Source organism: Phyllostomus hastatus, unplaced genomic scaffold (genome assembly GCF_019186645.2).
Source record: "Phyllostomus hastatus isolate PE091 unplaced genomic scaffold, TTU_PhHast_1.1 phas_contig_80, whole genome shotgun sequence".
NCBI classification, from domain to species: Eukaryota; Metazoa; Chordata; class Mammalia; order Chiroptera; family Phyllostomidae; genus Phyllostomus; species Phyllostomus hastatus.
In genome coordinates this window covers 15354982-15379319 of record NW_025333960.1, presented here as the reverse complement: position 1 = coordinate 15379319, position 24338 = coordinate 15354982, and the positions used below count along the sequence as shown (strand labels likewise).

Sequence of the window (24338 nt, the reverse complement as noted above, 5' to 3'; positions counted from 1 at the left end):
AGATTAACAAAATATATTTGTTGAAAGTAGGATTTTTTTTATAGGACAGAACTCCCAATGAAAACATGTTTGGTGTCTCTGAGGCTTTGTTTTCCCTGGTGTTCTGTCAGTATTGGACTAATGATGTTCACAGTATGATGAAAGAGTCTTACATATTTACATAAGACCAAAAGGATTTTGAATTAGGTCCCATGTTATACACCTCTAGGGAGTATTATTTACAAGAGCCCTGAGTTTTGCAGTGGAAAAAAATGGTAATAAAAGGGTTTCTATTATGTATATTATATTCTAGGAACTTTCTTAAAGCTAAATGATAGTATTCAGATATCTAATTTTATTTTGTGTATTATTGAAGTATCTGGACTGTTCTGTAAAATATCAGATTTTAAATGTTTGTGCTTTTTCGCTCTGGCTCTTGACATTTTCTGTCCCAACCTGACTTGGTAAAAAGTACATCTTAATTACGTAATAATAGCAAAGTCCTCTGACTCCCTCTAAAAATGAAAGAGAAACTCTTATTTACCTTTCTCTAAGATGAATTTAAATAATATTGTTTTACTTTCAAGTAAAGTATGGAATTATTAGTGATGAGAATAACTAATTTAATATTTTTTCTTTTAAAGAATCGTTTAGAGACATTGAGAAAACTGAAAGCATCTTTACAAGCAGATGTTCAAAAATATCAGGCATACATGAGCAATTTGGAGTCTCATTCAGCCATTCTTGACCAGAAATTGAATGGTCTCGAGGAAGATATTTCTAGAATAGGTAAGCACAACTAATGCTAAAAGAGGTCATTCAGATTGGGAAGGGGACTTGTGTGTGGGATTTTATCACATATAGAAAGACACCTTCATCATCCATATCTTTTTTCCTTTAATGGTAAATATCTAATAGGGTACCAAGTTTTCAGTGCTTTCTATATTAGTTGTTTGAAGCTGCTATAACAAATTATCATGAACTTGGTAGCTGAAAACAACAGAAATTTATTCATTCACAGTTCTAAAGGCTAGAAGTTCAAAATCCAGCAGGACCAACTTGCTCCAAGGACCATGGAGGGAAATCCATTCCTTGCCTCTTCCAGCTTCTGGTGTCTGATGGCATTCCAGTGCTTGTGGCCGTATCACTGCAATCTCTGCCTCCATTTTCACATTGCCTTCTCTGTGCATCTGCCTCTCATGTCTGTGTTAGTTTCTCTTTGCCTCTATCTTTAAGGACATTTTTGATAACATTTATGGCCCACATAGATAACCCAGGGTAATCTCTTGTCAAAATACTAAACTTAATCACCTCTGCAAAAACTCCCCTTTTCCAAAGAAGGCAATGTTTACACACTCCAGGGATTAGGGCTTCATATCTTTGGCTGGCCATTCTTCATGCTACTATATCTTCTAACATGTTTTCAGGCAGCTGGCTTTTTGAAACCAAGAGGGACCTAATCTAAGAACATATGCTGCCTACAAATAAATACATGATCTATTCCACCTTCCAATTAATAGCCAGATTCTTAAACTACTGCTAGCATCAGTGTACTATAATTCTCTTATTCTCTATCACTACCTTCTACTCAGCAGCTTAAGCTGACAGAAAACACAATGAAAAGATGCAAGTACTATAATTCTTAATGAAGCAGGAGCCCAACTACAGAAAGCTTATTTATAGCCTGTGTGTTTCTAACCTTGTTTTCATAAACTCTCTAGTGCCAGAAAGAGAGCAAAGGAAGGTATCTACAAATCGCAGGGCCCCTGGATGGCAGTTACAAAATAAATAACTACATGGACCTACTGTACTATTTTCCCAGGTCTTTGCCTTCTTTGATTTTATTCTTTTTTGGATTTTACAGGCTCTGTATGTCCCACATAGGAGTTGTGTAGATTGTCCTTAGGACATTCGATTTAATTCTTTTTGTTTCCTTTTGTTGTGTTTTATTGTATTTTTTTTTCCCAGTACCATTTAGTCCCCCTTTTATCCCCCTCCACCTAGCCCACAATCTCTGCAATGTTGTCCATGTTCGTGAGTCTTTTTACCTTTTCACTCAGTCCTTCCAGCCCCTAACTTCCTCACCTCCCAGCTTAGCTGTCATCCTTATTTAACTCCTACCCTATGGAATATTGACCATGTGTCAGGGATAATAATTATCAAGGGAATTGGCTGAATCATTATTTCCCCCAAAAAATCAATGATTGTATACAATATTAGATTTGCTCTAAACCAACTCTTTGAATAGTTTGTTTACACTTGGTCCCTGGTATTTGTTCTCCATCATGACAAGGAATCATGGACCAATTTCTTACTATAGCAATGTTTGTCATGCAATTAAATCAATACTTTATAATATTAGTACTTGATCTTCTTTATTGGCATTTAATCAAGAGAGTTTTCCTACTTCCTATTTTTTGTGTAAGAATTTTTTTCCAATAATTGTAAACGAAATAAGAGAAGTACTTTAGCAATCATTTGCCATCCCAGAGTGATTTAGTTTGAGACAATAATTTGACAACTCTTAATCTAAGACTATTTCATTCTGGGTATTTTAACTTTCTTAATTATTTAAAGCCATTCATGTCCAAAAGTGAATTAAACATATTTAAACTGTATAGATATTATATATGTTTCATATTATTTTGTGCAGATTCCTATATAGAATTTTACTTAAGCCAACCATTAATTTATTATGAGTTCAGGTACAGTGCTTTCCAACAGCAGTGCTACAAATGGATTGTAACAAAGCCAATATCTGGATACTGTCAGCCCTCAGGATGATTTCTCTTGGCCCCTTGGGTCATGAGCATCCTCACCCATTTATCCCAGCCTGCTCAAAAATGCTGCCATACTCTTTGTAAGCAATGAGTCACAGAAGGTTAGAAAACACTATGCTATATAACCCAAAATATTTCAAATTTTATAACTTCTCTTCCTCTTTGCATAACGATTTGCTGTTTGTCCCATATTTTCTTGGTACAATATAGTCACTCTTGATTACAAATTTTGGTAAATAGACAAAGCAAGAGCCTAATCACCATGGTTACTTAATATCTGATAAAACCACTGAAAAGTAATAAAATAAAAAACTGATATATTTTAATACAAATATTTTTATGTGAAAAATTTGTGGGTTTTCTAGCTTATTGCAGAAAATCGTGTAGGAGTATTAAAAGCCCTTTTAAGTGTAAACACTTATTAATCATAATCGTGTGGGGTAATATTTTTTTTCATGTAGCACTTTCTGAAAACCATAGCATGGCAATAGGGAAATAAGGTTCATGGAAAACTTTGTCATCTTTCAAGAATGTTATCAACAAGGTGGGATCAAACAGAATTATACAAAAGAGAAAATTATACATCTATATAACTTGAAAATTTAGATACCTTAATTGAGTATATTAAATAATAGCATGATTTCTTTCTAGGAATTGTAAGAATTTAACAAATTTGTTTTCTTTTTCTCAATGCAGAACTAGAATGTGAAACAATGAAACAGGAGAATGTTCGACTACAGAATATTGTTGACAACCAGAAGTACTCAGTTGCAGACATTGAAAGAATAAATCATGAAAGAAATGAATTACAGCAGACAATTAATAAACTAACTAAGGACCTGGAGGATGAACAGCAGCAGTTGTGGAATGAGGAGCTAAAATATGCCAGAGGCAAAGAGGCGGTATGTCGCATTTCCAGAGTGGCTGCTCACCAGAGCAGACCTGTGTAAAGGTCTGTCCTAATTAAGAACTGAGAGTGTAGAATAAATTAGCTAATAATGAGGTAAAATTTTTAGCTTTGACATTTTACTGAAACACACTCACTCATCCCTTTATGTCAGTTCAGTAACATCCTAGTTTCTTTTAGTCAAATTTAACATAGACTTTATTTTCAAACAGTGAACCAAAAAATAAGCAAGAAAGTTTCTCAAGCCATGAGAATAATTTTTTTAAGTCCCATGACTTTTATTCTAGAAGATGATGAATCCCTCTTAATTTACCTTTCACTACTGAAACATTTATTTAACATCTGCTGTGTACAACTCATCATGCTGGGCATGGAGGAAAAAAGACAAAAAGACATGAATTCTTCCCTCAAGAAACTTCTAATGTATTGTAGTAGGTATTTTTCTACCATGAGATTAGGCTTCTAGTAGGTATTTACACTAGATACTGAGGAAGCATATAGTATACCTTACCCAGATTTAGTGTGCATTGTGTAGAGAGATGGATCTGGTGTGGGGCTTTTTTTTTTTAACCCTTGCCAAAGGACTTTTTTCCCCCCCCATTGCTTTTAGAGGGAGAGGAAGGGGAGAGAGAGAAAGGACAAAAAAACACCAATTGGCTGCCTCTTGTAGGATCCCCAAATGGGGATCGAACCTGCAACCTTTTAGTGCACAGGACGATGCTCCAACCGAGCCACACCAGCCAGAGTGGCTGTGCTAGTTTTTAGAAAGGCTTCTTTAAAGAGATAATACCTGAACTTAATTCAGAAATGCAAGGGAGAGTTAGCATGACAAGGGTAGGGGGCAATCAGCAAAGAGTGTATGGAAACACCTAGAAAATAGTATGGTGCACTCTGGTATTCTAAGCATTTCATATGGCTAGTGATTAATAGCAGGGGATGGGGACACAGCAACAAGTAAGACTTAAGAGATGAGCATGGAACAGACAGTGAGGATTCTTTTCATGTTTAGAAGTTTGGACTTTATCCTGAAAAACCCCAAGAAGCCCTTAACAATTTTTAAACAGATATGATCACATTTCAGAAAAATCTCAGTTTTGGTGATGTGAAAGCTGGATTGGAAGGTAGAAAAACAGTCAAATAATAATCTGTGGTGGAAATGTTGTGAGAAATTACAAAATGAATTTGGATAATGCTAGTGGAGATTGAAAGTGGGTAGATTCTGACTACTTAGAAAGTAGAGTAAAACGACCTGATGAGAGAAAGGGAAAGTAGTCGCAGTGTCTGGCTTGGATGACTGAGCAAGCAGTAGTACCACTCACCCTGGAATAAAAGAGAAGTTGCTAGTCAAGAATGGAGAGGGTGTGCTGGATCTGTTGTGTCTGTTAGCCATCCAAGTGAAAATATCTGATAGGCTATTGTTATATGGGTCTGGATCATTTGGCTTTCTCATGTAGATTCGGTAAAAATCAGTGTACAGTAATGTGATTAAAGCCACCAGGGGTAGATGAATTTACCAAGGAAGAATACATAGGAAAATAGAACTCTGGGAATACACCTTGGAGTAGGTAAAGGTTCTTTAAGAGAGGTCTAAAAGGAAACTAAGGACTATCCAGAGAGGTCAGAAGAGGAAATGACTTACCATTGTCAGATGCAATAAGAGGATTCAGAAGTTTCTGTCAAATTCACTAACAGTAGTCATTAGTGATCTCCATCAAAAACAAATTATTTGACTTCATTTTAATACTATAGATAGTACATTATCATTTTAGCCAACATTGTTGAGAAAGTGGGCTTACCATATGAACTTCTAGACAAAATTTATCCTTATTATTGTTGTTAGCAGTCTTATCAATGTTCTATACTTCTGCCTTTTTTACATGTAACATGCAGTATACATGAACTTCTCATGATTCAGCATTATAATGGGCATGACACCAGTGTATTATAAAACAATATAATAAATTAACAGGTTGTTTAGAGACATTTTTCCTAACAGTTTCACAGCAATCTTTTCTACTATATACACTATTTGCATTCCTAAGAAAACTTATATAAAAACTTTTTTTTAAGAAAAGGAAAAGAAAGTATGTCTTTTTTTCCCCATTTCTTCTTCTTTTTTTAAATTTTATTTTAATTGTTGTTCAAATACACTTTTCTGTCTTTTACTCCCATCCCAGCCCACCCCCCAGGCCTCCCCACCTCCCTCCCATTTCTAGCCCCCCTAGTTTTTGTCCATGTGTCCTTTATACTTGTTTCTCTAAACTCTTCGCCTTTTGCCCTGAAATTCCCTCCCCTCTCCCCTCTGGACACTATCAGTCTGTTCTTTATTTCAGTGTCTTTGGTTATATTTTGCTTGTTTCTTTGTTTTGTTGTTTAGGTTCCTGTTAAAGGTGAGATCATACAGTATTTGTCTTTCACCTCCTGGCTTATTTCGCTTAGCATAATGCTTCCCAGTTCCATCCATGCTGTCACAAAGGGTAGGAGCTCCTTCTTTCTTTCTACTGCATAGAATTCCATTGTGTAAATGTACCATAGTTTTTTGATCCGTTCATTTACTGATGGGCACCTAGGTTGCTTCCAGCACTTGGCTATTGTAAATTGTGCTGCTGTAAACATTAGGTGCATAGGTTCTTTTGGATTGGTGTTTCAGGGTTCTTAGAATATAATCCTAACAGTGGAATTGCCGGGTAAAAAGGCAGATCCAATTTAAGTTTTCTGAGAAAATTCCATACTGTTTTCCATAGTGGTTATACTAGTCTGCAATCCCACCAACAGTACACTGGGGTTCCCTTTTCTCCACAACCTCTCCAACACTTGTTGTTTGTTGCTTTGTTTATGATGGCCATTCTCACTGGTGTGAAGTGATATCTCATTGTGGTTTTAATTTGCATCTCTCTTATAGCTAGCGATATTGAGCATCTTTTCATGTGTCTCTGGATCCTCTGTATGTTCTCCTTAGAGAAGTGTCTGTTCAAGTCCTTTGCCCATTTTTTAATTGGTTTGCTTATCTTCTTAGAGTGGAGTTGTGTAAGTTCTTTATATATTTTGGAGATTAAACCTTTGTCTGAGGTATCATTGGCAAATATGTTTTCCCATACAGTTGGTTCTCTTTTTATTTTAATATGTTTTCTTTAGCCGTGCAGAGCTTTTTATTTTGATGAGATCCCATTTGTGTATTCTTTCCTTTATGTCCCTTGCTCTAGGGGACATATCAGAAAAATGTTGTTGCATGAAATTTCTGAGATTTTCCTGCCTATGTTCTCCTCTAGGACTTTAATGGTGTCGTGACTTAAATTTAAATCTTTTATCCACCTTGAATTTATTTTTGTTTATGGTGTAAATTGGTGCTCAAGTTTCATTTTTTTGCACATAGCTGTCCAGTTCTCCCAACACCATTTGTTGAAGAGGCTATTTTTACTCCATTTTATGTTGCTGCCCTATTTGTTTAATATTAATTGACCATAGAGACTTGGGTTTATTTCTGGGCTCTCTGTTCTGTTCCACTGGTCCATGTGCCTGTTTTTATGCCACTACCAGGCTGTTTTGATTACAGTTGCCTTGTAATGCAGTTTGGTATCAGGTATTGTGATCCCTCCTACTTTACTCTTCTTTCTCAAAATTGCAGCAGCTATTCAGGGTCCTTTGTGGTTCCATATAAATTTTCGAAGTATTTGTTCTATGTCTGTGAAATATGCCATTGGTACTTTAATAGGTGTTACATCGAATCTGTAAATTGCTTTGGGTAGCATGGACATTTTCATAATGTTAATTCTTGCAATCCATTAACATGGTATATGTTTCCACTTGTTTGTGTCTTCCTTCATTTCTTTCTTCAGTGTTGTGTAGTTTTCTGAAAATTGGTCTTTTACCTCTTTGGTTAGGTTTATTCCTAGGTATTTTATTTTTCTTTTTGCTATATCGAATGGGATTTTTTTCTTGATTTCTGCTTCTATTGTATCATTGTTTGTGTCCAAAAATACCTTTGGTTTCTGGATATTGACTTTGTATCCCGCTGTTTTGCCAAATTCATTTGTTAGCTCAAGCAGTTTTATGAGAGAGTCTATAGGACTTTCTGTGTACACTATCATGTCATCTGCAAACAATGACAGTTTTGTTTCCTCCTTTCTGATTTGGATGCCTTTTATTTCCTTTTCTTGTCTGATCACTGTGGCTAAAACTTCCAATACTATTTTGAATAGAAGTGGTGAAAGTGGACAACCTTGTCTTGTTCCTGATCTTAGTGGAAAAGATTTTAGTTTTTGCCCATTGAGTATGATATTGGCTGTAGGTCTCTCATATATGGCCTTTATTATGTTGAGGGATGCTCCCTGTGTTCCCACTTTGCTGAGTGTTTTTATCATAAATGGGTGCTGTACCTTATCAAATGCTTTTTCTGCATCCATTGATATGATCATGTGTTTTTTGTCTTTGCTTTTGTTTATGTGATGTATTACATTTACTGATTTGCTAATGTTGAGCCATCCTTGCATCCCTGGGATGAATCCCACTTGGTTATGGTGTATGATCTTTTTAATGTATTGTTGGATGTGGTTTGCCAATATTTTGTTGAGGATTTTAGCGTCAGTGTTCATCAGCGATATTGCCTGAAGTTTTCTTTCTTTGTTGTGTCTTTATCTGGTTTTGGGATTAGGATGATGTTGGCTTCTTAAAAAAAGTTTGGGAGTCGTCCATCATTTTGGATTTTTTGGAATAGTCTGTGAAGGATAGGGGTTAGCTCTTCCTTAAATGCTTTATAGAATTCTGTGAAACCATCTGGTCCGGGGCTTTTGTGTGTCGGGAGTTTTTTGATTACTGCTTGAATTTCATCTTCTGTTATTAATCTCTTCAGGCTTTCTGCTTCTTCATTGAGTTTTGGAAGATTATATTTTTCTAGAAATTTGTCTATTTCATCTAGGTTTTCAAATTTCTTGGCATACAGTTCTTTGTAGTAATTTCTTACAATCCTTTTGTATTTCTGTGGTGTCAGTTGTAATCTGTCTTCTTTCATTTCTGATTGTGTTTATTTGGATTCTTTCTCTTTTTTCTCTTGATGAGTCTGCTTAAAGTCTTGTCGATTTTGTTTATCTTCTCAAAGAACCAGCTCCTGGATTCATTGATCCTTAGAATTGTGCTTTTAGTCTCTATGTCATTTAATTCTGCTATGTTCTTGGTTATTTCCTTTCTTCTACTTGCTCTGGGATGTCTTTATTGTTGTTCCTCGAGTTCTTGTAGGCATAGGGTTAGGTTGTTTGAAATATTTCTATCTTTTTTAGGTAGGCCTGTATTGCTATGAACTTCCCTCTCAGAACTACCTTCCCTATGTCCCATAAGTTTTGGGTTGTGAGTTCATTTTCCTTTGTTTCCAGAAACTTTTTGATTTCTTCCCTAATTTCATTCTTGACCCAATCACTGTTTAATAGCATGCTATTCAATCTCCATGATTTTGAGTGTTTTGGGTTTTTTCCCTTGGGTTGGTTTTTAGTTTCAGTCCCTGATGGTCGGAGAAAATGCTTGGTATGATTTCAATTTTCTTGAAATTGTTGAGGCTTGTTTTGTGTTCTATCATGTGGTCTATCTTTGAAAATGTTCCATGTGCATTTGAAAAGAATGTGTATTTAGCTTCTTTGGGATGGAGGGCCCTGTATATATAAGTGAAGTCCATTTCCTCTAGGGCATTGTTCAATGCCACAATATCTTTGTTGATATTTTGTTTGGAAGATCTGTCCATATAGTAGTGTTAAAATCCCCCACTGTAATTGTGTTGCTGTCAGTATCTTTCTTGAAGTCCTCCAAGATTTTCTTTATGTATTTGGGTGCTCCTGTGTTGGGTGCATATATATATTTACAGTGTTTATGTCTTCTTGGTGGATTCTTCCTTTGAGTATTATGAAGTGACCTTCTGGGTCTCTCTTCGTGGCCCTTGTTTTGAAGTCTATTTCGTCTGATATGAGTATTGCTACTCCGTTGTTTTGTTGTTGTTGTTGTTGTTTTTGTAAGGGGTTTTTCCTGTCCATTTGCTTGGAAAATTTGTTTCCAGCCCTTCACTTTCAGTCTGTGTAGGTCTTTTGTCCTGAGGTGGGTCTTGTAGGCAGCATATGTGTGAGTCAGGCTTTCTTATCCATTCAGCTATTCTATGTCTTTTGATTGGAGCATTTAATCCATTTACATTTAAGATTATTATTGATAGATACTTACTCATTGCCATTTTTGTGCCTATGTTCCTCTCTGTCTCTCTCTTTGCCTTCCTTAAAGCAGTCCCTTTAGCATTTCTTGCAGAGCTGGTTTGGTGGAGGTGTATTCTTTTAGACTTCTTGGACGCTCCTTATTTGGCCTTCTGTCTTGATTGAGAGCCTTGCTGGTTAAAGTAGCTTTGGTTGCAGGCCTCTGGTTCTCATTACTTGGAATATTTCATGCCATTCTCTTCTGGCTTGGGGTGTTTTCATTGAGAAGTCAGCTGTGAGCCTTATTGTGGCTCCCTTGTATGTTACTTCCTGTTTCTCCCTTGCTCCCTTTAAGATTCTCTCTTTGTCTTGGAATTTTGTCATTTTAATTATGATGTGTCTCAAAGTGGGCCACTTTGGGTTTCAGGAGATTCTCTGTGTTTCCTGGATTTGTGTGACTTTTCTCTCATCAAATTAGGGAAGATTTCCATCATTACTTTTTCAAACAGGTTTTCTATCCCTTGCTCTTCTTCTTCTCCTTCTGGTATTTCTATTATATGGTTATTATTACGTTTCACATTGTCCTGCATTTCCCTTAATCCCTCTTCATTCTTTCTGAGCCTCTTTTCCTTTTCTTCCTATTTCTGAGTGGTGTTTTCAACTTTGTCCTCCAATTTGCTGATCTGATCTTCTGCTTCATCAATCCTGCTTTTGATTCCTTCTACTGTGCTCTTCAGTTCAGAAATTATATTCTTCATTTCCTCTTGGCCCTTGTTGAGAGTTTCTGTTTTCTTTTTCATGTTGATATAGTTTGCAGTGAGTTCATTATAGTTTCCCTGTAGTTTCAGTAGTTCATTGTGAGCTCATTGAGCTTCCTTATAACCATTGCTTTGAACTCAGTATCTGATAGTTGAGTTGCCTCTATTTCATTTAGCATTCTTTCTGAGGCTTACTCCTTTTCTTTCATTTGGGGATTGTTTCTTTGTCTTCCCATTATTTGTGAGACTCTTCTTGTTAGCCTCAGCTTCTTAAATTGATCTGTTCTGGCTCCCTGGGTTCATAGTGTGAACTTCTGTGGTAGAATGCCTGTGACATTCTGTGGTGCAATCTCCTTCGGGTATCCTGGTGTTCACAGCTTGCACCTACTCATCTAGTTTTTCAATGTCCACTACAATTTTTGATCTTCTATTTTCATATATGCTGTGGTAATGGTGACTGTTTGCTCTGTTCTTCCATAGATGGGCTAGGTTTTTCTCCTGTGTTGTAGGGAGAAGTGGAATCCGCTCCATCCTACTTCGCCACCATCTTCCTCTCTCTGAAAACATGTCTTTTAAAAGCCTCTACTTTTAAGAGTTTCAAACTTAAGTTTTAATTTGAAGTTTTTTATACTAGTGTTTTCAGGTTTCTGCCTTTTTTTTTTTTTTTAAAGATTTATTTTTAGAGAGCGGGGAAGGAAGGGAGAGAACCATCCATGTGCTGGAGAAACATAGATCTGTTGCTCTCGAATGCTCTCAGCTGAGAACCTGGCCCACAACTCAGACATGTGCCCTGACTAGTAATCGAACTAGCGACCTTTCGGTTTGCACGATGACACGCAACCCACTAAGCAATATAAGTCAGGGCAGTATTTTTAGTTTTGATGTTTGTTTACTGGTAGGTGTAGTTCTAAAATTTAAACATCACTAATAAAAAATTAGTCTCCTTCTTTTCGTCCAAAAGTAATGGTGTTTTATTCTATTACTTCTAGTACTTTCTTTACTACAATTTTTCTTATATTTATCACCATTGTTAAAATGAGAAAGTAATTCAAGTGCAATTATGTTTGTCTAAGGGGGCAATACTGCTTTTTCATCATGGTCACATGATAAAGTACATTATAGATGTAGTGCAGAGGGTTTCTTAATAGTTGCACTATTAAAAATCTGTATTTAAATACCTACATATGTAATTCTTAATATGGAATAGACAGCTTAGTATGAGAAATAAGCATTGTCTCCTTTTTTAGCCTTAACCATCTCTACTCCCTCATCCTCCAAACTCTCTAAGTAATCTTTACCTTCATGTATTAAGGAGAAAAATATGCATTTAAAAGAAATAGCCTGTGGTGGTGATCCCTAAAGTTTTTGAACTTACAATTTGGTAAGCCTGTGTTTTCACCCTGGATTTGCCACCTCATGCCTGTGTCACTTCATTGTGTCATCTAATTTCTCATAGCTTTAGTTTCCTTATTTATAAAATGAAGTTTGGTTAGACTAGATTGGTGAATCTGGAATGTGTTACTTCAACGGATATTAATGAACATATTTTATCTCTTGACTACTGTGTGGGAAAAGAGAAGTTAGGAATCTCTGGACTGGGTAAACTCTTGAGTTTAATAGTTAAATAGCTGTACTTAAAAGAATGCTACTTTTAATTTGGAGGACCAGGTTGAAAGAAAAAATTTATCTGGAAATTAGGTAAGCAATGGCCCGATGAGGAACCAGACTAGATCCATAGACACTAAGAACAAAGCCCTTGAGTGGCGGATAAGACAGTATAGAATGGTGGCAGAGTGCAAAAGTTCAATATACATATTTCATTCATCTTTTTTTTCTGAGCTAATTTTTATTCTATATGCCACTTCTGACTGGTGGTAGCCTTCTGGGCTCTTTGTTGAGATACACATCAAGACTGCATCTAGACTCATCAGGAAAGGCGGGATCACTTTTCACTGTCTGAATTGGTTGTGGAAAAGAGAAAGTAGAGACACGTGTACCACATATTTGCTCACCCTGCATTTAGGCATGATACAGTATATGAACTTTTGAAAACTGTTTTCATTAGATAAATTAAATGCTAGAAAACGATAGAAGAAACTACCCCTAACACCTGCAAATCTTAGTAGTCCGTAGAAAGCTATGATATACAAATTGTAGTAGTTGAGATGATTTCTTGATTCATTAAGAGGAAATCTTAAATTTGGTAAATAAGTAGAGCAAATAAATTTTTAGGAATGGCAAATTATTTAAGTAAGTCCCTTCCAATGGGTAGTTTTGCCATTATATTCTTTCATTCAAAGTATTCATTTTTATACATGGGGAACAGCAGTGAGAAACTAAGTATGTATTAAATGGAGGAAGCAGCATGAAAACAAATTGCCTAGACTCTGCAGATTTATTTCTTTAATGAAATATTAACTGCTGTGTACCAAGTACTATTCTAAAGGCTAGGAATTCAGTCACTTTCGTGGAGCTTATATTCAAGCAGTAGTGACGAACAAATATATGTCACAAAAATGAAAATCCTTAACAAAATATTGGCAAAATACTATTTTTGGTTTTCAGTAGTTTAACTATGATGTGTGTACCTCAGTTTAGTTTGCTTCATATTTTTTCTTAATGTTTGTGCTGCTTATTGGTTCTGAGGTTACTTTTAAAGGAAATGGTGTGAATTTTTGTTAATACTTATATGTAACTTTATTTCAAAACTATTTGTCTGATAAATGGGATAACGATAATATATTGCTTACTAATTATAGTTTTATGATTATCCTACAAATTTAGTATGAGTAAAGTCTTTTACTCTTCATATTTTAAAACTGCCACTCTTACAGCTAAAAAATACTAAATTATTAACCTGCTAAAAGTACAGAAATATAATTTTGTATAAAATTACAGAAATGCTGATTAGAAACCATTTGTAATGGGGCTATTTTTTTTTTAACATTTCTTTTTTTGTGTTCTATTTTTGTAGATTGAAACACAATTAACAGAGTATCACAAGTTGGCTAGAAAATTAAAACTTATACCTAAGGGTGCTGAGAATTCCAAAGGTTATGACTTTGAAATTAAGTTTAATCCTGAAGCTGGTGCCAACTGCCTTGTCAAATACAGAGCTCAAGTTTATGTAAGTAATCATGAGTACTTCAAAGGTTTTCAAATTATATGATTGATGTCTGGTTCATATGCCTATAATTAAAAGTTTAAAAACTTCAGCATGTCCATTATGCAGAACTAAACATAGAAACAAACCACCAAAAGTTTTCTTCTTCTTTCTTCTTGGCAGTAGAAATTCTCTCTATTGTGCCTTCCTCTTAGAATTATGTCTTTTCTTCCTCTCTGCCTATTTTATCTATTTAATTATGGGGGGGGGGTTGTGCTTTATTAGCAGTCTTTACATGTTGTGGTAACAAATTAGTCCTTCACAGAATTGAGAGAAAAGCATCTATAGAAGTGTCACACCCACAAAGAATCTTGAAAGACTTAAGGGGGTAGTCTGTAAGAAAGAGTTTCAGGGACAAAAACACATGTGAAAACATGAAATATAATAGAGCACTAAGTGGCTTCAGCAATAATGAGAAATCTCCACCTTATTAATATGACCAAGCATGTAATTTGGGGAAGAAAATTTTTTAATTTTTCTATTGCAATTTCTCAGTTATGTACAAATTTCAGTATTTTCATGGCCCTCCAAAAATACCAGTTTTCAAAATACCTAATTTTTTATATGAAAAGGTCAATTCTAAAGTTATGCATTTTTCCTTTAAGAATTATTTATTTGTTTAATAAATTTAGGGCATATGTTCCATCTTAGCTAGGTGCTAGAAATAAAATACCCAGAAAGACATAGTCCCTACCTTCCCAGAGATTACAGTTTATTGGTTGATAGACTTTGATTAAATAAAGCTAGATTCACTTTCTATCTAAAAAAATGTACCAGTAAACGTTTAGTCTTTTACTGAATTGTTTCTTAAGCAATTGCTAAGTAAATAGGCAGATAGGTAGCTAGCCAGGAGGAGAGTTTACTCACTGTTGTTTTGAATAGTTTGACATGACTAGTGTAAGAAAATAATTACCTGAATCAAATTACAATAGAAAAAATTACCCATCACATAAAAAGTACATACTCTCAGAAAAGAAGATACCATTTTTTCATTTATCTCTGGAAATTGTATTACATAATAATAGAACAATAAAAGGAGAAAGAGCTTCAAGAAGGTACCATGCCAGCTGTTATAAGTAGTATTTGGAAAAAAGTTAGAGGACATTACATCTTTCAAACAAGCAGCCCAAATTAAAACTCACTAATAACTTCAGAAGGTCTACTGAAAACATAGTAACTTATAGGGCTTTATTTTGGAGTGATGAAACTGTTTTTGAACTAGAGGTGATTATACAACATTGTGAATCACTAAATGCCTCTGGATTATACATTTGAAAGTTATTTTTATGTTAAATTTATTTTACCTTAATTCAGTTTAACCTTTTTAATGTGTAAGTTTTGCCTCAATTAAAAAAAAAGTAATAATAATGAGAAGCAGTGAAGTTTTGTGTTAAAATAGAACCAGGAAAATAGCATAAAAACATAAGAAATAGAAGCAGGTAAGCTTGTAGGCTGGTGAATATGTGGAGATACAGGGAGAATGGCAAAGCTCAGAGAACATGAAAGCTCCATGCCCCTTCCCAAATACCTTGCTCTATGTTCCTGAGTTATATCTTTATTTAAATAAACTAGTAAACATTTACCTATCTGGGACACCCACCTCGCTTTATTCACAGAATAGTCTACCCCAGTAATCTCTACAGTAGCATGTTGAGATATTCCTCGTTTCTTATGCAGCCTCAGAGTCCTCAGTTGTTTGGCTTATTCAAGCAATCCTTACTCTAATCTTTTTTATTACAATAGAGTTACAATGAATAGCAGCAAAGAAAAGAAGTACAAGCAGATAATTGTAAGACTAAACAGCTGAAAAAGATTAAGAGAAGATGATGCATATATAGCATAAAACATGTAAATTGCTTTTGAGACTGCATTAAACTAAGTGTATTTATAAAATATTTAAATAATAACAGTGGATTTCCAGAATAGATAAACAAATCTAGAATTTTGCATGTGTTCAAAACCAAAAGCAAGGTACATTTTTTTTTTAATGTTCAAGGACAGTTGTCTCCATTTTCCCTCCCCCATTCCTCCCCCTGCCCCACCTAGTCCCACCTCCCACCCTTGATCCTACCCCCTTTGGCTTTGTCTCTGTGTCCTTTATACATATTCCCTAACAACACTCTCCCTCTTTTCCCCCATTATCCCTCTCCCCTTCCCCTCTAGTTGCTGTCATTCTTTATTTCAATGATGTTAAGTTAGATTCAAACTATCAGATTCACTTTTTTCCTCCAAAAGTGGTTCCTCCTATCACATTATGTAGATGTTTCATGAGAGAAAGTTTGTAATTATATATGTCATATGTAACCCACATTCCTCTGTATTTTGTAGGTACCACTCAAGGAACTCTTGAACCAAACTGAAGAAGAAAGTAATAAAGCTCTAAATAAAAAAATGGGATTAGATGATACTTTAGAACAAGTAAGTAATAAAACATAGTCATTAAAAGCAAAAATAATACTTTTTAACTTCAAATTACATGTGGTTTGTGGTTTCTAACTTACTAAGAAATTAATTTTTTTTTAAAGATTTTATTTATTTATTTTTAGAGAGGGAAGGGAGGGAGATAGAGAGAGAGAGAGAAACATCAATGTGCAGTTGCTGGGAGTTATGGCCTGCAACCCAGGCATGTACCCTGGCTGGGAATCAAACCTGCTACACTTTGGTTCGCAGCCTGCGCTCAATCTACTGAGCTACGCCAGCCAGGGCAGAAATTAATTCTTGATAAAATATTAAAATGAGAGTTGGGAATACCCTTGACATTTGAAGTAACTTAAACATCCTAGACTTGATAGATACATCATTGATAATGAAGGGATATCTGTAACTGAATAAATTTCTCTTTGTTTTTAATGGAGAATTTCCTCCTCTACCGTGAGATATTTTAATAATACTCCTTTTTATACTTAAAGGAATTTTAAGTGGCTACCTTAAATGTAGATATGTATCATTTGGGGGTTAGAAGCTAACTAGCTATGATAAGTTAAGAAATTTCTTTTTACCAAATTTTTTATTGTGGACAGAACTCATGGAGACTTAAATTTAAATGTCTGTGATAGTCTGTTTCCAAAAGTAGCTTGCAAAAAGTTTCTGCTTTTGTGAACACCAGTATCCCTGAAAGAGAACAGTACTATTGTATATAATAACCTTTATATTAAGAATTGTTAGAGTTAAGAAAATTTAAGAAGTGGATACACTTTGCCTCCTCCCACAACCAAAAGAAGGACAACAACCAATTTAAAAATAAAAAACAACAAGAACTGCCAGAAAATCAAACTGTATGGAAGTCCAACAACCAAGGAGTTAAAGAAGAAATATTCATTTATACTTGTAGGAGGGGTGGGGAGGATGCCTCAAGGCAGTGCCTAAAGGACTGGGCACTCCCATGTGCAGATAAACCAGGAGGAACAACTGGGGAATGAGAACAGACCAAGTAACCCAGGGTTCCAGAATGCCTCAAAAACCTCTGGCTGTAAAAACCTGGGGGGAGTTATGATGGCAGGAGAAACTCCCAGCCTCACAGGAAGGTTCATTGGAGAGACACACAGGGTCCTAGAACATATATACACCCCCAGGAATCAGCACCAGAAGGGCCCAGTTTGCTTGTGGGTAGCAGAGGAAGTCACTGAGAGCAAGGCCTGAGCCGAGCGAGTGGTGTTATTCCCTCTCTGACTCGTCCCCCACGTACAGCTCCACAACACAGCAAAGTGAGTTGCCTAGCCCTGCCAAATACCTAAGGCTATACCCCTTGCAACTTAACAGGTGTGTTGAGACATAGAAATATGGCCCAAATAAAAGAACAGGTCAAAACTCCAGAAATAGAACTAAGCAATGAACAGATGGCCAACTTATCAGATGCAGAGTTCAAAACACTATAATCAGGATGGTCACAGAAATGGCTGACAACAGTCACAAAATAGAAGAAAAAGTGAAGACTATGCAAAGTGAAATAAAGAAAAATATACAGGGAAACAACAGTGAAGGACTCAAATCGACAATTTGGACCAGAAAGAAGAAATAAGCATTCAACCAGAACAGAATGAAGAAACAAGAATTCAAAAAAATGAGGAGAGGCTTAGGAACCTCTGAGACAACTTTAAACGTTCCAATATCCAAATCATAGGGATGCTAGAAGGAGAAAGGAAGAGCAAGAAATTGAAAACATAATGAAGGAGAACTTCCCCAATCTGGCAAAGGAAATAGACTTCCAGGAAGTCCAGGAAGCTAAGAGGGTCCCCAAGAAGTTGGACCCAAGGAAGCACACACCACAGTACATCATAATCACATTATACAAGATTAAAGATAAGGAGAGAATCTTAAAAGCTGTAAGAGAAAAGGAGACAATTACGTACAAAGGAGTTCCCATGAGACTGTCAGTTGGTTTCTCAAAGGAAAACTTGCAGGCAAAGGAATACTTCTTTGGCTGGAAAGAAGTATTCCAAGTTGTTAAGGGCAAGGACCTACATCTAAGATAACTCTATCTAGCAAACCTATCACTTCCGGACACATAAAGTGCTTCCCAGATAAGGTCAAGTTAAAGGAGTTCATCATCACCAAGCTCTTATATGAAATGTTAAAGGGACTTACCTAAGAAAAAGAAGATCAAAAATATGAACAGTAAAATGACAACAAACTTAAAACTATCAACAACCAAACATAAAAAGCAAAACAAAAATGAACTAAGCAAATGTCAACTAAGACAGGAACAGAACCACAGAAATGGAGATCACAGGGAGGGGGTGGGAGGAGAATGGGAGGAAAGGTACAGGGAGTAAGAAGCATAGGTACAAAATAGATGGGAAGGTTAAGAATAGCATAGGAAATGGAGAAGCCAAAGAATGTTTCTGTACAATGCATGGACATGAACTAAGGGTGGGGAATGCTGGTGGGAGGGGAGGTACAGGTTTGAAGGGAATAAAAGGGAGCAAAAAAATGAGACAACTGTAATAGCATAATCAATAAAATACGCTTAAAAAAAGGAAAAGCCACTCTAATACAAACTAAAGGTATTATTATGACATTCAACAATTAAAGGAAAACCTACTTAATTCAGCTGTCCAAGAACTGTTGTCTGGCTAACAGATCTCAAGATACAGTTGCCAGCCCTGCCCTCCACAGTTTTGCTCTCTATAGTTTTGGTTACCCATAGTCAACTGCAGTCCAGAAATATTAAGTGGAAAATTCCACAAATAGTTCATAAGCTTTAAATTACATGTTGTTCTGAGTTGCTTGATGAAATCCTGCCCAGGATGTGAATCATCCGTTTGTACAACCTATTCATACTTTATACACTACCTACCCACCTGTTTAGTCACTTAGTAGCCATCTCAGCTATCAGATTAACTGCTGTATTGCAATGCTTGTGTTCAAGTATATATAGGGTTCGGTACTATCCGTGGTATCAGGTGTCCACTGGGAATCATAGAACTTATCCCTCACAGATAAAAGGGAACTACTATATAAAAGAAATCCTGTCTTTTCTCAAAGTAGAGACTTGTTTATTTTTTCTCATCTGGAAATAAAACCTATGGTGTTTTACAAATGCAAGTAAACCCCGTAGTTTTTAATGTTAACCAATTCTGTTAAGACTGACTTTGTATTAGAAAGTATTTTTCCACTCGGAAAAAAAATTGAAAAGTTTGCAACATATAAGTGAGGAATTTCATGATACATATTGTTATAATTTGGGGTTTCTGGAACGTTACAGTATGAAAAGAATATAAGGAATTAGGACTGCTTTAACAGATGTTTCATAGACATGATTGTTACCTAAGTCGAACTCTTCCTGTAGCCCGCTTCAGTTTGTTTCCTCACTTCTGTTTTGATGTGCACCAAAACAAAAGACTCAACAAAATGTGGAATGCAAGCAATAGAAACCTCGTGACTGAAATATCTTTCAAATTTACACTGAAACTTTTTAAAGTCTATAGGAAAGAAAACTGAAGAGGAATGGACATTATGAGATGCCTACTATGGGCAGGTTAATGTTCCAAAGATAAAGATAACTGAAATTGATATGAAATATAAATTCCCATTTGGAGAAAAAGACTGGTATGCAGTTATGCTAATCAGATTTATATTTTTGCAAAATCATTTGAGCATTGAAAAAAGTGAATTACAGGTGAAGCAACTAAAATCGTTAAGAGGTTAACTTATTGTAGTAGAAATAGAAGTGGAAGAAAGGGGACAGGTTTAGGAAATGTTAAGAAGGTAGAACCCAAGCATTTAATGGATGAATGTAAAACCGAAGAGCAAAAGAAATATCAACAGTGAGTTAAATTTTCATAGTGTGGGCAACCTAAAGGAAGAAAAATGAATGTTGGGGTGGCCAAGACTGTGCTAGAGATGTTGAGCTTGCTCTTTTGGGTACATAGACATCCAAAAGGAAGTTGAAGCAGTAGATTGTGAACATAAGGGAGAGGTTGAGTCCAAAATTACAGATATCAGGATCTTTGGCATATATGTGATAGTTGAATATGTGAGTGATATTTCTTAGGGAGAGAATATACAGGGAAGTGGCAGAGGATTGAATCTTTGAGAAGGAACAACACTTAAGGGATTGGAAAATGAAGAAGATTCTGGGAAAAATACATCAAGGAAGTAGACAAAATAGTTGGAGAACAATCAAAAGAAAAGAATATGCTATAAAAGCCGAAGTAGGGAAGACTTTTCAAGAAAGGAGTGATCCTGATTAAACTTAATGTACTAATCATTTCACAAAAATGCATATATCAAGTCATTGTATTGTATACCCTAAATATATATATAAACTATTTTTTCATCTTGATAATCTGTTTAACCAAGTTAAAATGGCATAAGGTAAAATACCAATTTGAAATAGTAAAGTTTAAACAAATAAATAAATTAGAATAACAAAACTAATCAGTCTGAAAAGTACTTTAAAATAATTGCCAAAATCGTTTAAGAAAAAAAAAACAAGAAAATGCAAATGAGAAATCTGTATACTACAAAGGTAGAGGGAATTTATTTGAGTTATGAAGTAGTACAATATAAACACAAACCTTTAAAAATTTTCATTTATGAATTCTCATAATCCTCATACCACAACCTTATAAAGACATTGCAAAAGAAAATTAAACCAGTTACACTTATGAATATAAATGTAAAGTTTAAATATTAGCAACTAAAATTGATTCAGATATTTTTTGAGAGCCTGCATCTGGTGTTATTGTAATTGGTGTTGGTAATACAGTATCTACCTTTGTGAATTATATCTCAAGCGAGAAGGAGGGCCTGAAAACATTAACTTTCATGTCATTTTTGTAGTGTAAATACATCATTGTAGATTCTCATAATTACCTATCTAAAATAAACACAGTTTTTTTCCTGAAAGAAGTGGTGGCTGAGCTGAGTTGTAAATAACATGTAGGAATTGGCCAGTGGATTACACAGAAGGATACACACACACACACACACACCACTGATGGTGCAGAGATCAAAGAGCATAGCATGTTAATGACTCACCATGAGTATAAGTAGGATGACAGAGAAGCCTGGAGTAATAAGGACCTAATTATGAAGGGGCTTATTACTTCTTACTTACCTGCTGAATTTTTATTCTATAGGTGGTGGGGACCATTGAAGTTTTCTATCAGTGTTGCTATATTGAAGAGTAGAGACACAATAAAGACACCTCACAGTAACCTAAATGGTAAAGACTGAAACTAAGGCTATTGTAGTGAAGATGAAAAGAGATTTAAAGATTGAAACAACCTAATTTAGTGGTTTATTTGGATATAAAGTTTAAGGGAGAGAAGAATTTAAAATGTTTAGGTGTCCAGCTTTGGTACATGGTGTGGAAAAATTATTCATGACACTTGTCAAAGATGGTAAGGCAGACTTTATTCAAGTGGTACTATTACAGTGGGGTTTTTGTAGAAGGCAAGAGAGATTGGACTCAACTTCAAATAACAATAAAGAGAAGTGAGAACTTATAGCCAAAGAGCAAGGTAGAGTTCAATGGATTGAAAATTACTGAGGGGAATTTCAGAATTAAGGGGGATTCTGGCCAAACCGACCTAATAGAGTTCTTACTGAAGGAAAGAACATTAAGGGGGGCTGGAAGACGAGGACTAGATCAGATACTGAAGATGGTGGGATTCTGGTTAAAATACGTAAGTGGGGGTTTTGCTAACATTAGACAATATAGAGACAAACGTGAAGCCCAAAAGTCACCCTAGTTAAGAAGAAAGTTCAGAGTATAAATAGTTTTGTCAAGGAGAGAATCTTTGTCAGTGGTGATGTTCTAGAACCTAGATAAAGAATACAAGAGGAGGTTATGGAAGAGAGAATTTCAGGATGGGATATACTGAGTTTTAGATTTCTGGGACACTAAAGTGGAGAATGTCCAATAGGCAATTAGAGTTTGGAGATCTATAGATACAGATATTTCTTAGTGTATAGCTACTTAAGCCAGGAGATCTCCCAGTGTGAGAATGAGAGAGAGAGTGCTCTCCCAAGTGAGTGAGAATGTAGCCAAGATCAGAATCCTGAAAAAACACCCATGTCCAAAGCACAAGCAGAGAAAGAGAAACTTATGAGGAAGAATTAGAAGGACCTCCCAAAACTTAAAGAGGAAACCAGGAGTTTACATGGTCTTAAAAACCAAGGAAGGGGATTTCAGAAAGGAGTAATCAGATGTCAAATAAGATTAACTCTGAAAGTTGCTCATGGCTTTAGCCATTAAGATGGTTACTAGTGACATTTGCAAAAGCATAGGAGCCAGAGAGCATATTACTGTGCATCGAATCTTAAATGGTACAAGATGGAATATACTATACTATGAATAGGCTACTCTTTGTGGACTACTACAGATTAAACTATAGTAAATGTTTCTGTCTAAGGAAAGGAGATGAAACAATAGAAAGTGGTACGTGGGAAAGGTTTCTGTTTTTTGAGGTTTTGTTTTTGGGATTTTATAGGAAAAAGGGTTTCATTACAAAGATAAGAAGGGGGTTCAAGGGCAAGAGGGTAAAGTTTTAAAAAAAAATAAGAGCAAAAGGGATTGACCAATATGAATGTAGTTCATGAAGGAAGGTGAAAGCATAGGATCCAGAGAAGAGCTGGAAGGTTAATTTTTTTCATTGGGAAAATAGGTGTCCTGTATTCTGAAACTGACTGAAAGGAAGAAGGAAAGGTCTCATACAAGTATCTTGGTTGGTTGGAAGCAAGAAGTGCTAGAATTCCAGTCTTTTTTTTTTTTTTTTAAGATTTTATGTATTTATTTTTAGACAGGGGAAGGGAAGGAGAAAGAGGGAGAGAAACATCAAGGTGTGGTTGCCTCTCACATGCCCCACACTGTGGAACCTGGCTTTACAACCCAGGCATCTGCCCTGACTTGGAATGGAACCAGTGATCCTTTGCTTTGCAGTCCAGTGCTCAATCCACTGAGCCATACCAGCCAGGGCTTTTCTGAGTTCCTTTTTTCATAAGCAACTTTATATCTCTTTGTTGAATGAAAGAAAGAAACAAGAAAGAAAGACTAGAGGAAGTATGCCAAATATTAGTAATGATTATTTTTGGTTGCAAAATTATCATTAATGATTATTATTCTTTAATTTTTCCTGTTTACCACAGTGGAAATGTGTATTTTCATAAATGGGTAGGGGAATGTTTAATTAATGGATGAATAAAGCTTTAATAAAGCTGACATGGAAAATAAAAGCTCCTCAAAGATAAGTGAACATGATTTTGACCAGTCATGAGGACCCGGTGGAGATTCTGATTTTTAGGTGCCCATTGGTCTTACTGTAGATGAATTTCATGAAACAACTAGCTTAACTTAGTAATTACTTTAGAAGTAAAATATCTTTAGAGTGGAAGCAAAGTTTATAACTTCAGTAACTCTGGTCTTTAACATAATTGAAAAGGTGGGTGGTATACAAAATGTCCTTTGAGTTAGAACATCTAGGTTTTAGTTCTGGGTATATGCTAGTTGCATGATCCTGGAGTAAATAGCATTTTTTCCAGCCGACTCTTCTCACTTGTAAAATAGAAGGTCCCTTACTAGGGACTTTTGATGACTGAATGAGACATATATGCGTTTCTTTAACAAGTGTAGTCCTTTAACCATCCTATCTTTTGCTAAGTAACAATACCTTCACTAAATTTGCCCCAAAACATATATAATTTTTAAATTTTTTGTCTATATGTAAAATCGTCCTTTTAAAGAAAGGTACTAGTTTATACCTTTTACTATTTTCTGTTTCCTATGGGAAATAGTTTCCTCTTGATATAGCTAAAAAATATTCTGTATTACCAATATCGTCTGGTGTCAGCACTATCAACACGAAATGAGCTTTAGAAACACCTTTTCTTTTATTTTAGTTTTAACATCTTAAAGCACAAGATTAAATTTGGTTACTCTTTGGAAGAATGTATTGACTATAACCAATTAGCAAATGTTACCCAATAAAATTCATATGAATAGTTTTCTTTACTATCCCAGAAAGTGAACATAAATGGGATGCTAGGGAACTAAAGTAGATAAAGTCTAAGGAAACTAGAGAGAAAAAATAATTTATATTTATTAATACATTAATATAAAAACAGTATATAATATTTATATAATGT

The 24338-nt window shown here is 35.4% G+C and overlaps 1 protein-coding gene across 1 annotated transcript in view; it reads left to right on the top strand.

The window, feature by feature from the left end:
• The window catches only part of NDC80 (NDC80 kinetochore complex component), a 49651-nt gene that overhangs the window by 12927 nt on the left and 12386 nt on the right, over nt 1-24338 (top strand). The window contains exons 10-13 of the mRNA XM_045850129.1: nt 624-768; nt 3456-3661; nt 13560-13712; nt 16077-16166. Coding sequence (XP_045706085.1) covers nt 624-768; nt 3456-3661; nt 13560-13712; nt 16077-16166 — 594 coding nt within the window. The remainder of the gene's footprint in view (nt 1-623; nt 769-3455; nt 3662-13559; nt 13713-16076; nt 16167-24338) is intronic.